The sequence below is a fragment of the Papio anubis genome, chromosome 1 (assembly GCF_008728515.1).
Source record: "Papio anubis isolate 15944 chromosome 1, Panubis1.0, whole genome shotgun sequence".
Classification (NCBI taxonomy): domain Eukaryota; kingdom Metazoa; phylum Chordata; class Mammalia; order Primates; family Cercopithecidae; genus Papio; species Papio anubis.
In genome coordinates this window covers 120841287-120858653 of record NC_044976.1, presented here as the reverse complement: position 1 = coordinate 120858653, position 17367 = coordinate 120841287, and the positions used below count along the sequence as shown (strand labels likewise).

General features: G+C 42.9%; 1 protein-coding gene across 4 annotated transcripts in view; it reads right to left on the bottom strand.

Moving 5' to 3' along the window:
* Positions 1–13078, bottom strand: part of RPRD2 (regulation of nuclear pre-mRNA domain containing 2) — a 118334-nt gene extending 105256 nt beyond the window's left edge. For 3 of the 4 annotated variants that reach the window (XM_009180472.2, XM_003892578.4, XM_009180469.3), the window contains exon 1: positions 12263–13073. In XM_009180472.2, coding sequence (XP_009178736.1) covers positions 12263–12467 — 205 coding nt within the window. In that variant the 5' untranslated portion in view covers positions 12468–13073. Of the gene's footprint in view, positions 1–12262 lie in introns of all 4 variants that reach the window. The other variant, XM_003892579.4, reaches the window with a different exon arrangement.
* Between the last annotated feature and the right edge of the window lie 4289 nt (positions 13079–17367).

Genomic DNA, 17367 nt, shown 5'->3' with positions numbered 1-17367 from the left:
ATTTTTAGTACAGACAGGGTTTCACCATGTTGGCCAGGCTGGTCTCAAACTCCTGACGTCAGGTGATCCGCCCACCTTGGCCTTCCAAAGTGCTGGGATTACAGGCATGAGCCACTGCGCCCAGCCAGCACTCAATATTTCTAAGTTCATTTTCTCATTCTGTATCTTTAGGCATAACATATTGTAAGAGAATTTTAATCTTTCAAGTAATACTGCCTCCTAGACACAAAGATCATCATTTTAAAAGACTGTATCATGCTACGCTCTAAAACTATGATGATAGTAAAGGAACACAAAAACAGCTCAGGATCCATTCTAGGTTTTTTAAAACAAAAAATGTTAAGTTATAATTCCAAACATTAAAAGATCCTTTTTTCCTTTCACAGTGCAACTTTTACTAAAGGGTAATAAAGAATCACCCTATCTCTCTGCTAATGGATTCCAAAGAACTAGAAAGTGCAAGAAAGTGAAATTAATTATAAGACGAAGAAGTGAAGAAAGAGAGATGAGGGAGAGATCAAGGCCTCAATCAAACACTAGTAAAATTTAAACCCAGCAAACCAAACATTTCATTTCTTTCTTCAAAGAGCCTCTATTTCAATATTTCTCTTAAAAATAAGAGAATAAGAATGAAGCATTTTTAAAAACTATCTTTATCTTAGCCAGAAAAGCTTTAATATTTCAAAGCGCTGGAATTGTTGCCTTTTCTCAAAAGGAATAACTAAGTTCTACTACTTCCTCCCTAAGACGTACATTCCTCCAGTGTTCTATAATTAATATCTGTGGGGGCAGTGGAATTTGAAATCACTACAAAACACACCTACTTTTTGTTTCCCTGACAAATAGATGAGAAAGTCAGTCAAGCTGGTTTGTAAATTGTTCCGTTCTTGGGTAATTTTTATTAGGGTCTCTGAGTTCCTTCAACAAATTAAACCTCATATATCCTTAATTCTCAGTTGAAATTTTAAAACAGCTGACCAAAATCTCCCCTTTTAACTTTTAAAAGTACTGCTATAAAACAATAAACACTTGGAAAAAGTGGGAGGAAAACAGAGACCATAACTGACAAAAGCCTAGGCGGAAGAAAGAATTTTGATGCAACTATTATTTATTAGTTTATGAAAGGCAGGAAGCCAAATCATTAAGAGTAAAATCATTCAACCCAAGGAAGCTGATAACAACAACAAAAAAGAATAAAATCAGTAAGCCTCTACTCCCTAAAAAATTACGCACATACATACACTCATCCCTCCTCTACAGACAAAACTAACATTAAAGTAATTCTGGAATGGCCTGTGGGGGCAAATTTTAATATTAGTGTTTTTCCATTGCCATTGTAATTTTCAAGATATCTCCATGCCACAGAATCATGTGAAGTTTGTCAGTAGTGTTTCACACTTTGAGTTATGGGAATGTTTATTTGCTGCAAAATTTACCCTTTAGCTTACTATGGAATTTGGTATAGCAAAATTATGGTTCACATATTTCTTCAAACCCACCTAAGGCCATGGATGAAATCACCCTTCTGCTGTGAGAGACAAAGCAGCTGAAAGGAAGAAGACAACAACGGCTTGGAAAGTCTCACAATACAGACAAAAAGGCTTAATATATACCATTACAGTAATTATAACTTATAATTAAGACAGTTCCATGTTTTGAAACATTGCCAGAAACCTGGAAAAATACCACCTATAACTCTATGAACCTAGAGCAATGGAATGAAAAAAAAAAAGGTGACTTAGGCATCTAAAGGGGAGGGAGAGGATGGATAATAATGCAATTATAACAGAGCTCCTGCTCAATGAATCCAGAAATGCCATTAAGCCTAAACCAAGAGTAAAAATATGCAAGAGACCAAAATAGATTTATTATTTCTTTGGAGGGCTGAAACAAAGTTTACCTTGAACCTCAAAAAGAACATAAGTCAATAACACACTAGACTAAGTAGAAAGAGTCATCTAAAATACTAGAATGCCCCAACGGCCTTCTGAGAATAGAGTAATAAACAAACTTAAAGTGCTTTTCCTATATTCTTATTCGACAATCAACAAAGACTTCTTTGACCAAATGTATGAGGAATTTCCCCATACACACCAAGCAAGCAATTCTGCAATGAACACCAGCTAGGTACCCTCCAATTCAATTCTGACACTGGAAGAGAGCATCAGATCCCACAGATTGAGTGCTCAATCTCACAAGACTGAGCCTCACTTCCCATGCCAAGCACGAATCTCAGGTTGTTTTAACATTTGCTCTGACCCAACCACCATAAATCGGGGTTCACACAACCCCCTTCTTGGATTCCATTAATTTGCTTGAGCAGCTCACAGAACTCAGGGAAACACGTTTACGTGTTGATTATAAAGGACATAACAAAGGACACCAATGAACACCAGATTAAGAGATGGAGGGGGCAAAGTAGGGCTGAGAGTGCAGAGCTTCCACGTTCTCTCTGGGCATGCCAACCTCCAGGAACCTCCATATGTTCGGTTGTCCAGAAGCTTCCTGAAACTGGTCCTCTTGGATTTTTATGGAAGTTTCGTTATGAAGGCATAATTGATCATTGGCCACTGGTGTTCAGTTTACGCCTTCAGCCCTTCTCCGTTCCCCAGAGGTTAGAGGGTAGGGCAGAAAGTCACAACCTCTAGTCCTGCCTTATTCTTTCCAGTGACCAGCCCCTATCCTTAGGCTACCCAGGGGATGCTAACCATCAGTCAACTCATTAGCATACAAAATGACACTTATCACTTTGAAGACCCAAGGATTTTTGAAGTAGTATGCCAGGAAACGGGATAGAGACCAAATATAGATTTCACAATACCATAGCCCTCTCTCTGGACCTCTTCTCTATCTGTACTTGCCACTCTATTTTACTAGACTTACTTCCCTATCTACACTCTCTCTCTAGTTGATCTCTTCCAGCTTCCTGGCTCTAAAAACAATCCATATACTAGACACCCTATGGTGACTGCTGAACAACTCTATGAATATACTAAAACAATTGAATTGTACACTTTAAATGAGTATTTTTTTGTGAATTATATCTTTAAAAAGATTTCTTAAAATAGACATCCCAAACCTAACACATCCAAAACTAAATTTCTCATCTCCTTCCCAAAATCTGCTCCACTCACAGCCTTCCCCATATCAGTAAATGTAACTCTTATCTTTCAATTTCCTCAGGCAAAAAAAAAAAAAAAAAAGTCATTCTTGATTATTCTCCTCTCTCACCCCACATTTAATCCATCTAGAAATCTGGTTGGATCTACTTTCAAAATAGATCTAGAATTAAATTACTTATCACTTCCACTGGCCAAAACCTGGTCCAAGCCATCAATATTTTACACTGGATTACAACAGCCTGGGAGGCTGAGGCTGGCGGATCACCCGAGGTCAGGCGTTCAAGACCAGCGTGACCAATATGATGAAACCCTGTCTCTACTAAAAATACAAATATTAGCTGGGCATGGTGGCATGCACCTGTAATCCCAGCTACTCGGAAGGCTGAGACAGGAGAACCGCTTGAACCTGGGAAGTAGAGGTTGCAGTGAGCCAAGACGGTGCCATTGCACTCCAGCCTGAACAACAGGAGCAAAACTCCGTCTCAATCAAAAAAAAAAAAAAGAGTTCATCTCCTTCTGCTTAAATGGCTTGCCATCTCACTCTGAATAAAAACCGAAATCTTTACAATGCCTATAAAACCCTTGGTGAATCCCATTTCTCCCCTCCCCAACACCATCCACCATAATCTCTTTGAACTCATCCACTAATCTTCATTTTAACTACTCCTTTCCAGCCACAGAAGCTTTCTTGCTGCTCCCGAAACTCACCAGGTACACTCTAACCTCAGGACTTTTGTTTTTTCTGTTCACTTAGTCTTGCACATTCCCACCTCATATCCTCATGTCTATATTGCTTAATATCATACCTCCCTACTCAAATGTCACCTTCTCAGTGAGGCCTTCCCTTACCATTTAATGTAAAACTGCAAACCCTTCTGTTTCCCGCTTCCCTGCTTTCTATTTCTCTAGAGCATTTATCACCTTCTATTATGTTTAATATTTTACTTATTTGTTTGTTGTCTGTCTCCCCTTACTAGAGTATACGCTGTCTTTGTGTGTGTGTTTGTGTGTGCTTCTTTTTTGAGACACAGTCTCACTCTGTTGCCCAGGCTGGCATGATCATGGCTCAATGCAACCTCCGCCTCCAGGGTTCAAGCAATTCTCCTGCCTCAGCCTCCTGAGTAGCTGGGACCACAGGTGTGCGCCACCACGCCTGGCTAAATTTTAAGCTCTGTGAAGGCAAAAATTTTTGTTCATTTTGTTCTCCCGCTGTATCCCCGTGCCTAAACAATGCCTGGCACAGTAGGTGTTCGATAAATACTGAAAAAACTGAATGCAAGGTAGGGATTTATAAACAAATTTCATCTTATAACTCAAAGTTAGGGTCTGTATCTACCCACCTGTATTACTAATTTGTTTATGTATCATATGTGATCAAAATGCCTATGGCAATACTGTTACACTCTATATGTCATCAATCTAAATGAACCTCATATTTAGAAAGGTTTTTACCTAGACGATAGCTTCAATAATTACGTTCCATTTGTTTTCCCTTTTTTAATCAAAAACATAAATAAATGCCTATCAGAACTTCAAATCACTAAAAGATAGTTTTGCCACAGAGGGGAAAAAAACAAAAAACACAAGAATTTAAAATCTTGACATTCTAATTAATCTATACAGTCTAAATCTTGAATAAATAAGGAAACTATCAAAATTTTCTTGCACTGTAGAAAATATTTTATGAATAGGAAAGGCTGTGTAGGATGGTGGGTAAGAGTGTACACCGCAGATTAAGAATGCCTAGGTTTGAATTCTGTCTCCATCTCCACCATCTATTAGCTCTGTAACCATGGGCAAGTTACTTAACCTCTTGGGATCTCTGTTTTCTAATCTGCAAAATGGAGATCATAATAATACCTGCTTACAAGAGTTGTGAGAACTGAATGAATTAATACGTGTAAAATGCTTAGAACAGTGCCTGGCATACAGTAAGCACTTAACAAAAGTTAAGCTATAAAATTATTACCAGCTTCATGGTCCATCTAAGGATCTTGATATCCAAACTGAGAAACCATTGGCATAGATAACTGTGCTTTGTAAATCCTCTGCAAAAAAAAAATCCTGTATGAAGATATTTTTTTCTAGTCCACGTTTATATGTTTCATTTGTAAAAAACATACCAGCTTGCATTGAGATTTACTTCAAAGTACTAAGGGAGAGGAGGTAAAGTTAAGGAGATAGGTGAAAAAAGACTGTTACGTGGTAACTACTGAAGTGGGGAGATCATAGAAAGGTGGTGTGTCATTACCCTTCTGTTTTTATACATATTTAAAGTTTCTATGAAAAACAGCTAAGAAGAGTGTGGTGGCTCATGCCTGTAATCCTAGCACTTTGGGAAGCCAAGGAGGGTGGGCTGCTTGAGCTTAGGAGGTTGAGAGCAGACTGGCAAACATGGCAAACCCCCCTCTCTACAAAAAATACAAAAAATTAGCTGGGTGTGGTGTGTGCACCTGTAATCCCAACTACTTGGGAGGCTGAGACAGGAGAATCACTTGAACCCAGGAGGTGGAGGTTGCAGTGAGTCGAGATCGCGCCACCGCATTCCAGCCTGGGCAACAGAACAAGAATATGTCTCCAAAAAAAAAAAAAAAAAAAGACAAAATGGATGTCATGAACACAGTATTTTCCATTTTGTCCTACTAGTTCTTCAAAGAATACGCTAATTTACTAGAGAGGCTGGTCCAATTCGTCTCTTACAAACTGGGAATGTAATTTCCAGAACTGTGCCAAGGTGCCCAAAACAAAATTCTGATGCAATTATTTTTAATACTCTGGATCTTAAAATTTTATCTGCATAACTATCATCATCATAAATAATAAACAATTTGAATGTTTTCTATGTGCTAGGGCCCAATGATGAAATACATGCATTATCTTCTTAAATCTAGCCAAAAACCCTGAGAGATCATACGATTCCTCTACAAGTAGACAGAATTATCTCTACTTGTAGATTGTAGAATTTTCATCTACAGGTACAGAACTACTATGAAAAACAGAGGCTCACAGTTTAAGTACTTTGCAAAGTGTCATCCAGTATTAAGTGACTGGAGTTAACATGTTAACACAGGCCTAACTCTTTTATACTTTTCCATATTGATTCACATTTTACATTAAAAATGGGAAAGAAGGGGCCGGGCGCGGTGGCTCAAGCTTGTAATCCCAGCACTTTGGGAGGCCGAGACGGGCGGATCATGAGGTCAGCAGATCGAGACCATCCTGGCTAACACAGTGAAACCCCGTCTCTACTAAAAAATACAAAAAACTAGCCGGGCGAGGTGGCGGGCGCCTGTAGTCCCAGCTACTCGGGAGGCTGAGGCAGGAGAATGGCGCAAACCCGGGAGGCGGAGCTTGCAGTGAGCTGAGATCCGGCCACTGCACTCCAGTCCTGCGACAGCGCGAGACTCCGTCTCCAAAAAAAAAAAAAAAAAAAAAAAAAAAAAAAAAAAATGGGAAAGAAGGGCTGGGCCTGGTGGTTTATGCCTATAATCCTACCACTTTGGGAGGCCAAGGCAGGCAGACAGCTTGAGCCCAACAGTTTAGCCTGGGCAACATGGCAATACCTCGTCTCTACAAAACACATAAAAATTTGGCCGGGCGTGGTGGCTCACGCCTGTAATCCCAGCACTTTGGGAGGCTGAGCTGGGCGGATCACTTGAAGTCAGGAGTTTGAGACCAGTCTGGCCAACATGGCGAAACCCCGTCCCTACTAAAAAATACAAAAATTAGCTAGGCATGGTGGCATGTGCCTGTAATCCCAGCTACTCAGGAAGCTGAGGCATGAAAATCACTTGAGCCCAGGAGATGGAGGTTGCAGTGAGTGGAGATCCCGCCACTGTACTCCAGCCTGGGCGACAGAGCGAGACTCTGTATCAAAAAAAAAAAAAAAAAAAGAACCCAAACATAAAAATTAGCCAGGTGTGGTGGCATGCACCTGCAGTTCCAGCTACTCAGGAGGCTGAGGTGGCAGGATCGCTTGAGCCCAGGAGGTGGAGGTTGCAGTGAGTGGAGATCATGCCACTGTACTCCAGCCTGGGTAACAGAGCCAGACTCTGTCCCTCCCCCACCTCCCCACAGAAAAGAAAGAAAGAAGTAGTATAGAAATTATAATCTGGGTAAACTGCACATCAAATCCATACCTCCAACTACTGTACCTGTAATTTCTTTCACTAAATTAAAAATGCTTCCTTCTGATAAACAGAAATTAAAGCAATTCTGCTCCTTAAGTTCTTGATTAGCTATTTCACAACATTATGTTGGCAAATATTTACTGATTGCTAACTGTATGCCAGCACTATTCTAGTTGTTTGGGGACAGGGCAGCAAACAAGACAGCCCTGTCATCTGGTGGAGGGAAGCCAGACAATAAACGTAACAAACAAGGTAATATATACTGAAAATAATATGATATGACAGCAATTGAAGGCACTACTTGAAATAAGGTGAGGCCGGGCGCAGTGGCTCACGCCTGTAATTCTAGCAATTTGGGAAGCTGAGGCGGGTAGATCACCTGAGATCAGGAGTCCAAGACCACCCTGGCCAACATGGTGAAACCCTGTCTCCACAAAAAGTACAAAAATTAGCCAGGCACCGGGTATGGTGGCTCACACCTGTAATCCCTGCATTTTGGGAGGCTGAGGCAGGTGGATTACCTGAGGTCCGGGGTTCAAGACCAGCCTGGTCAACATGGTGAAACCCTGCCTCTACTAAAAATACAAAAATTAGCCGGGCATGGTGGCACACACCTGTAATTCCAGCTACTTGGGAGGCTGAAGCAGGAGAATCACTTGAACCCGGGAGGCGAAGGCTGCAGGGAGCCGAGATCATGCCACTACACTCTAGCCTGGGTGACAAGAGTGAAACTCTGTCTCAAAAAAAAAAAAAAAAAAAAAATTAGCTGGGCTTAGTGGTGCATGCCTGCAATCCCAGCTACTCAGGAGGCTGAGGCAAGAGAATCACTCGAACCTGGGAGGAAGAGGTTGCAGTGAGCTGAGATCATGCCACTGCACTCCAGACTGGAAGACAAAGTGAGACTCTGTCTCAAAAAAATTAAATTAAATTAAATTAAATTAAATTAAATTAAATTAAACAGATACACGTAACTTAAAAAATCTATTAAGACTCCATCTCAAAAAAAACAAAAACAAAAAAACAAAGGTGATCAAAGAAGGTCTTTCTGAGGAGGTAATATTTGAGCTTTGATCTAAACAATGAGAATGAGGCAGGATGTGAAGAAGCCCGAGGTAGGCAGAGCCGATTGTATAGGACTTATAGATCAACGTAAAAGAAATTCAGATCTTCACGTTGTTGCAATGAGATATCACTGCAGGGTTTTAAAGCAGAGGAATGATATTTGTTTATGCTACAGAAAGATCACTTGAGAAAATGATGGTCTGAGGTCGGGAGTTCGAGACCACCCTGGCCAACATGGTGAAACCATGTCTCTACTAAAAATACAAAAATTAGCTGGGCGTGGTGGTGTGTGCCTGTAATCCCAGCTGCTTGGGAGGCTGAGGCAGGAGAACTGCTTGAACCCTGGAGGTGGAGGTTGCAATGAGCTGAGATAGTGCCATTGCATTCCAGTCTGGGCGACAAGAGCACAAAAACTCCGTCTCAAAAAAAAAGAAAAAAAAGAAAAAAAGATGGTAATGAATGCTATAGTCAAGCAAATTAAAAGAACTCATCATCTATGAAACATATACTCAGGTAGCCTATTTCTCTAAATTATTTCCTTTAATACAAACAAAAGTCTCATTACACATTATGAAATAAAGGACAGGCCAGGCATAGTGGCTCACGCCTGTAATCCCAGCACTTTGGGACGCTGAGGTGGGCGGATCAAGAGGTCAGGAGTTCGAGACCAGCCTGACCAACATGGTGAAACCTTGTCTTTACTAAAAATACAAAAATTAGCGGGGCTTAGTGATGTGCGCCAGTAATCCCAGCTACTCAGGTGGCTGAGGCAGGAGAATCACAGGAACCGGGGAGGCGGAGGTTGCAGAGAGCCGACATCATGCATTCCAGCCTGGGCGACAGAGTGAGAGTCCATCTCAAAAAAAAAGGAAAGAAAAGAAAAGGACGCAGTGGCTCATGCCTGTAATCCCAGCATTTTGGGAGGCTGAGGCGGGTGGATCACCGGAGGTTGGGAGATCGAAACCAGCCTGACCAACATGGTGAAACCCCATCTCTACTAAAAAAAAAAAAAAAAAAATTAGCCGTGTGTGGTGGCCGGCACCTGTAGTCCCAGCTACACAGGAGGCTGAGGCAGGAGAATTGCTTGAACCTGGGAAGCGGAGGTCGCGGTGAGCTGAGATCGCGCCACTGCACTACAGCCTAGGCGACAGAGCGAGACTCCGTCTCAAAAAAAAAAAAAAAAGGATAAAATAAAAATATATCTGGAACATATCCTCAGGTAGCCTATTTCTCTAAATTATTCCCTTTTATATGAACAAAAGTCTAATTACACATTATGAAATAAAGCATAAAATAAAATTATCTCTGGAATCTAACAGTTACTTAAATTTATACTGAGGTCTAAATATAAATATAAGTTACTAAATAATGGATGTCAGAAGAAAAAAGATAAGCAAAGTAGCATCAGGAAAATGAACAGAAAGGCTGGGAATGACAAAGATACCTACTTCACAATTTTTCCTAAAGCTGACTTAGAAACCAAACTCAAACTAAACTAAGTATAACTGTAAAGAAATAAGAACTTAAATGAAAACAAGGCCCATGCATAAACTGTTTTCATTGCGCCCCACACCATTCTGCTGAATATTTCTCTCAAAACACTTTATTTACAGTGAGATCAATGAAGTTCATTAAATGTAAATACAAAATGACTAAAATTACCCTTAATCATTTTAGAAAGTTAAATTCCATTCTCCTAGAAAAACAACATCAATGTATGATGTTGTTTTAGCCAAAAGCACTTAACTATATAAACTACACACAATGCACTTCAACTGACACACTGCCCTCCTGGAGCATTCATTTTTTCACTCTTAAGATACCAACAAAGGAAATAAGCTCAGGCACAATAGCAACAACAGCTGAGGTAAAAAATTCTGGCTTCATTATATCTCATTATTGCTGACTAGAAAAAAAACTGTAATTGTCACTGGTGATCCCACACAGCAGAGACAGGACGGGGACCAACTTATTCTTGCAAATGATGTAACCATACAGTTAAAGCCCCAGAGCCCAAGGTGAGGAAATGTAAAATGCTTGTATAGTTTAGTAAAAATGTTTTAAAATAGGGTGGAGAATAGGTTCTCTCACTCACATTAGAACTGCTTGCAATATATCACTGGTGTACCAAGTACATTAAACATTATTTTACAAAGTTAATGCTGAAGTCAAACCCTAACCCCACCATTTTACTGAGTAACCTTAAGCAACTTAATTTCTGAGTCTTAGTTTCCTCGTTTGTAAATCAGTGATCAAAAAATCTACTTCTCAGACGATTTTAAGGTACAATGAGATGGCTGGGCACATAGCAGATACTTAACATGTGAGTCTTCGATGATGACTGTTAGCATATTTGATGTTTTTGCATGTTATAATTTTATCTCTGGGCAAGAAAACTATTTGATCTGTTATTGGTAAACACAGGTAATTCTGTCTTGCATCTACTAATTTCTCTGCATTATTATTCAAAGAACCACAAAACATCCCTCTCAAAACTTTAAACACAAATAGTTTGAAGCATGGGGCCTATAATTTTGCAAACTTTATCTATCTGTTCTCTAAAAGGTAAACAAATCAAAACACTACAGGAGCAATGGCAAAAGTGAAATAAGGCAGAATAACTGGATGATGGATCTCACTGGTGAAATGCCGCAGGCAGGAAGCAAAGAAAAATTCTAATAGATATATATGGAGTAAGAGTTAACCCTCTCTTCTCAGCAGGAAACAGTGACTTCTCCACACTTCCTCCTATAAGATTTGAAACCTTCTGCAAACAATCCATGCTTTAACAGAGCTCATTTCTGTAGTAAAGCAGCAAAATGGAAAAATCTCCAGGATAAAGACAAAAAAGGCATAACTGGAGAAAAAGGTACTACATATTCAAAAAGCACATTTCCTTTTGTGATTACCCATGAGATCAACTCAATTGTGTAAAAAGGTATTTGAGGTAATTAAAAAGTAACGGGGCCGGGCACGGGGGAGCTCACGCCTGTAATCCCCACACTTTGGGAGGCCGAGGCAGGTGGATCACCTGAGGTCGGGAGTTCGAGAACAGCCTAGCCAACATGAAACCCTGTCTCTACTAAAAATACAAAAAATTAGCCGGACATGGTGGCGGGCGCCTGTAATCCCGGCTACTCGCGAGGCCGAGACAGGAGAATCGCTTGAACCCGGGAGGCGGAGGTTGCAGTGAGCCGAGATCGCGCCACTGCACTCCAGACTGGGCGACAAGAGCAAAACTCCGTCTCAAAAAAAAAAAAAAAAAGTAACTGGACACGATTTATATTTTAAGGTATTAATGATGATACTGACTATGACTACAGTATCGCAGTTGTTTCTGGTCAGTATACAAGAAACCTGTATTATATTGCAGCAAACACAGGTACAGGTAAAACCCGGTGGTGCCTCAGATCTATGCAGAGCTCATGCTGCTTCTTAACATTCATCCAGGTAAGGCTCTCCTTACTACACATCACAAGTTTTAGATACATTCATCCAGACAAGGCACTCCGTATTAAACATCACTAGATTTACTACTGCTTAAAACCACAGCTTGCCTACCATCAGGAAAGCCAGAAATCACTAACACGTCAAGGCCTGTAAGAAATAAACAGACGCTACAATTTCCGCGAAGGTTCGGAAAAATCAATACACCTTACAAGGTTCTGAAATATTAAAAATATATATACGTAAATCTCTATGGATCTGGGCCCAACGGCCCAAGGTCACAACAATTCAATAGCTAAAAAACCCAAGAAATGAGTCTCCTGCAATTCAAGACAATCCTGGCTAGGAATGGAGTCTGGGTTTGGGAACACTGGGGTCAAACCTTTAATGTGAACAACCCCAACCAAACGCTGAGGCTCCGTGGGAAAACTCCAGGCGTTTCGGGCCACACTTCCTTCCATTTCCCCAGTCTTCCCTTCCCTAGTCACCCCCAACACTCACATCTCCGGAGCCACTTCATCCAGTGGTAGACGATAGTACTGTGGTGTTTTTTGTTCTCTATACACCAAGACGACAAGCCTTGAATGGATTCCATGGTGTTGGTTACCGACTGGAATTTTCGATCCAACGAGGACTCCAGAGCCCCTGCCGAAGAGGCCGACGAGGAGGAGGCCTTACTGCTGCCTCCGCCGCCGCCGGCCGCCATCTTCCCGGTTTGCACAAGCGCTGCTGCTCCTCTGGCGGCGGCGGCGGCGGCGGCGGCGGCGGCGGCGGGAGCGGGCAAAACAATCACTGCGAGTGCGTGAAAGCCGTAGGTGGGGAGGGAGGCTAGGGGGTGGGGATGGTGCACGCGCTGGGCTCTTCTGGAGGTACGGACGGGAACACCAGCTGCTGGGCACACTGGCAGCTCCTACACGCTGCAAGGAGGGGCTGCGGGTCTCAGAGGTTTTTATCAGTATTGTTCAAGGGGTCGTGTTTAAACCAGTCAGTAATCACGGAAAAATTACGCAGAAAACAGGACCTGCAGAACCTTTCAAACCGCCTGACGCCGAAACTAATGGTTTTATACTTTTCGGCTCTCAGTGCTAAGGCCCTTCCCCGCCCCTATCCCCACACTCCTGTGAGCCAGGTCAGGGGTTAATATCTTAAATTTAATACTACCCGACTGCCCCTTCAGTTGCAGAAATCTTTCTCTCCTTTAGACTGGCTAGCACAGAAAAGGTCCAAGGCTACCTAGTCAGGATTTTTTTTTTTGCAACGCAATAGCAGCAAAGGGGCAGCAACAGTATCGCGCACGCGCCGCTTAGCCCCACCCCCTCATCCCTGCTTCCTTCTCAACCTTGAAAGCAGAGGGAGGTGTGATGGCGCGGCAATCTGACCAATCAGGAGTGCAGAACCAGAAGCGCGCGCAGGAGCTGTGAAGCCCCCAGGACCCAGGAGGCGCTACGATTATTTGTGCGCCTGCGCAGAAGATGAGCGTGTAGCTGGATGGAAGGAAAAACTAGGAGGGATGGGTGAGGAAGCTGGTCTAAGGTTAGACGGGGGGTGGGGGGGTTCCACCGCTCCGCCCCGCCTTTTGCTGCTTTGGTCGCTCTCTTGGGTGTGTTCAGCTCACACAAGAGAGACAGAAAATTCCCACCACTGAGCCCACTGTTAGTCTTTGGCGGCTGCAGCCATCGCCCCCAGCTCCTCGGGGAAGCAACGCGCGACAAAATGGCTGGCAGCCATCTTGCAGCACCACAAAAGATGCGCATGCGCCAGCTCCAGTGAGCCATTCACTACGCAGACTCCGAGACCAAACCGTATTTCTCGCTTCCCTTGGAAGATAACATTCACAGCCGCTTGACCATTTAGGTTAGAGGAAAAGGAAATAAATGAAGAAGTGAAAGGAAATTTTCCTCATAAAATTTTTCGAGGCGAAAACAGAATGGCAAGATGTGACCTCATTTTCGCCAGCTATGACACAATCTTAAAATTGCATAATACATTATAGTTTGCAGGAGTCTTTACGTAACTATTATATGAACCTTATAGGAACCATTTTATCGCATGTACCTATGTAAATCCTCTGAGCTAATTTAAAGGCTCCTGTGTTCTCACTAAAAATATACAATTTTATTATAATTCTTTCAACGTCTCCCCACTGTGGCCACGCCTCTTGAGACAGGGAACCTGCTTTGTCAAGTTCATGTCCACTGTTCATTAATTCGACGAGTTGCTGAACCTCTTGTGCCAAGTACTGTTTTAGATGATGGGGAGCAAAACGGACAAAAATCCCTTCCCTCCAGGATTTAGTGGCAGGACACCACAAACAAGTACATTTCAGACAGTATTAAATTCTGTAAAAAGGTGAAGCAGGGTAAGGCAAAAAGGGGTGTGTGTGTGTGCGCGCACGGCACGCACGCGCCAGTATGAGAATGGTGGTATGGTGAACCAGGAAGTCTTCTTGAAGGAAATAACTCTATCTGAACATTGAGAAAAAAGCAACCAAGCAGATATGCGAGACGGGGAGCGGAACATGCTGGCATTAGGAATAGCAAGTGCAAAGGCCCTAAAACACAGCCTCGCTCTGTCCCTGCCCAGGCTAGAGTGCAGTGGCACTATCATAGCACACAGCAGCCTCAATCCTCCAGACTCAAGTGATCCTCCTGCCTCAGCAGCTCAAGTAGCTGGGACTACAGGCCTACACCACCACATCTAGCTAAAACAAAACAAAACAAAATTTTTTTGAGAGGGGGAGTCTCCCTATGGTGCCCAGGCAGGTCTCAGTCCTGGCCTCAAGCAGTCCTCCTGGTTTCAGCATCCCGAAGTGCTGAGATTAAAAGCGTGAGCCACCATGCCTGGTCCTGACCCCACATTTTTTTTCCTTTTTTCTGTAACTCTAGCCAAAGACCCACTTTTTTATAGACTATTTTTTAGAGCAGTTTTAGATTCACAGCAATTGTGTGGAAAGCACAGAGAAATCCGTATACCTCCTGCCCCTACACATGCATACCCTCCCCCATTATCAATGTCACGCACCAGAACGATACATCTGCTACAACTGACAAACGTACACTGACACATTATCACCCAAAGCCCATAGTTTACATTAGGGTTCGCTCTTGGTGTTATACCTTCTGAGTCTGGAAAAATGTATAATGGCATGTATCCACCATTATAGTATCATACAGAGCAATGAAACTGCTCTAAAAACCTCTATGTTCCACCTATTCATCCTTCCCTCCCCCTTAATCCCCTGGCGACTACTAATCTTTTTACTGTCTTCATAGTTTTGCCTTTTCCAGAATGTCATATAGTTGAAATCATTCAGTATGTAGCCTTTTCAGACTGGCTTTTTTCACTCAATAATATGCATTTCAGGCTGGGCGCGGTGGCTCATGCCTGTAATCCCAGCACTTTGGGAGGCCAAGGCGGGCAGATCATGAGGTCGGGAGTTCGAGACCAGCCTGGCCAACATAGTGAAACCCTCGTCGCTACTAAAAATACAAAAATTAGCTGGGCATGGTGGGGCACCCGTGTACTCCCAGCTACTCGAGAGGCTGATGCAGAAGAATCGCTTGAACCCGGGAGGTGGAGGTTGCAGTAAGCCGAGATCCCAGCCTGGGCAACAGAGCAAGACTTCACCTCAAAAAAAAAAAAAAAAAAATGCATTTCAGTTTCCTCCATGCTTTTTCATGGCTTGATAGCTCATTTCTTTTTAGTGCTGAATAATATTTCACTGTCCAGATGTGCCAGTTTTATTTATCCATTCACCTGAAGGACATCTTGCTTCCACATTTTGGCAATTATGAATAAAGCTGTTATAAACATCTCTGTACAGCTTTTGGGGTGAATATATTTTCAACTCCTTGGGTAAATACGAAGGAGCACAATTGTTAGCTCATACGGTAAGAATATGTTTACTTTTGTAAGAAATCCTCAACCTGAGGCCGGGCGCGGTGGCTCATGCCTGTAATCCCAGCACTTTGGGAGGCCGAGGCTGGTGGATCACCTGAGGTCAGGAGTTAGAAACTGGCCAGCCTGACCAACATGGCGAAACCACATCTCTACTAAAAATACAGGGCCAGGAGCGGTGGCTCATGCCTGTAATCCCAGCACTTTGGGAGGCCAAGCGGGGTGGATCACAAAGTCAGGAGTTCAAGACCAGACTGACCAATATGGTAAAACTCCCTCTCTACTAAAATTACAAAAAATTAGCTGGGCGCTGTGGCAGGTGCCTGTAATCCCAGCTACTCGGGAGGCTGAGGCAGGAGAATTGCTTGAACCTGGGCAGCAGAAGTTGTAGTGAGCCGAGGTCACGCCACTGCACTCCACCCTGGGTGACAAACTGAGACTCTGTGTCTCAAAATAAATACATACATACATACATAAATAAAATAAAATAAAACAAAATTAGCTGGGCATGGTGGCAGGCACCTGTAATCCCAGCTACTTGGGAGGCTGAGGCGGGAGAATCACTTGGACCTGGGAGGCAGATGTTGCAATGAGCCAGGCAATTGTACTACAGCCTGGGCAGCAAGAGTGAAACTTCCTCTGAAACAAAAAAAAAAAAAGGAAGAAAAAAATCGGCCGGGCACAGTGGCTCATGCCTATAATCCCAGCACTTTCGGAAATCGAGATGGGCTTATCACCTGAGGTTGTGAGTTCGAGGCCAACTTGACGAACATAGAGAAACCCCATCTTTACTAAAAATACTAAATTAGCTGGGCATGTTGGCACTTGCCTGTAATCCCAGCTACTCAAAAAAAAAAAAAAAAAAAAAAATCATCAACCTGTTTACCAACGTGGATTTACCATTTTGTATTTCCATCAGTTCCACATCCTCACCAGCATTTAATGTTGTTAGTCTTTTGGATTTTGGCCACTCTAATAGGTGCGTAGCAGTATTTGTTGTTCTAATTTCCATTTCCCTAATGACATATGATGTGGAGGATTTTTTTTTTAAATGTGTTTGAGATGGAGTTTGCTCTTGTTGCCCAGGCTGGAGTGCAATGGAGTGATCTTGGCTGACCGCAACCTCTGCCTCCTGGGTTCAAGCGAATCTCCTGTCTCAGCCTCCTGAGTAGCTGGGATTACAGGCATGTGCCACCACGCCCAGCTAATTATGTATTTTTAGCAGAGATGGGGTTTCTCCATGTTGGTCAGGCTCATCTTGAACTCCCGACCTCAAGTGATCCACCCGCCTCCGCCTCCCCAAGAGCGGGAATTACAGGCATGAGCCACCGTGCCTGGCCTTTTTTAATTTTTGAGATGGAGTTTTGCTGTTGTTGCCCAGGCTAGAGTGCAGTGGCACGATCTCGGCTCACTGCAGCCTCCGCCTCCCAGGTTCAAGCGATTCTTCTGCCTCAGCCTCCCAAGTGGCTGGGATTACAGGTATGCGCCACCATGCTTGCCTAATTTTGTACTTTTAGTAGAGACAGGGTTTCTCCATGTTGGTCAGGCTGGTCTCGAATGCCCGACTTCAAGTAATGTGCTCGCCTTGGCTTCCCAAAGTGCTGGGATTACAGGTGTGAGCCACTGCGCCCGGCCCGATGTAGAGCATCTTTTCATGTTTATTTCCCATCTCTGTATCTTTTTTTGATGATGTGTCCATTAAGGTCTTC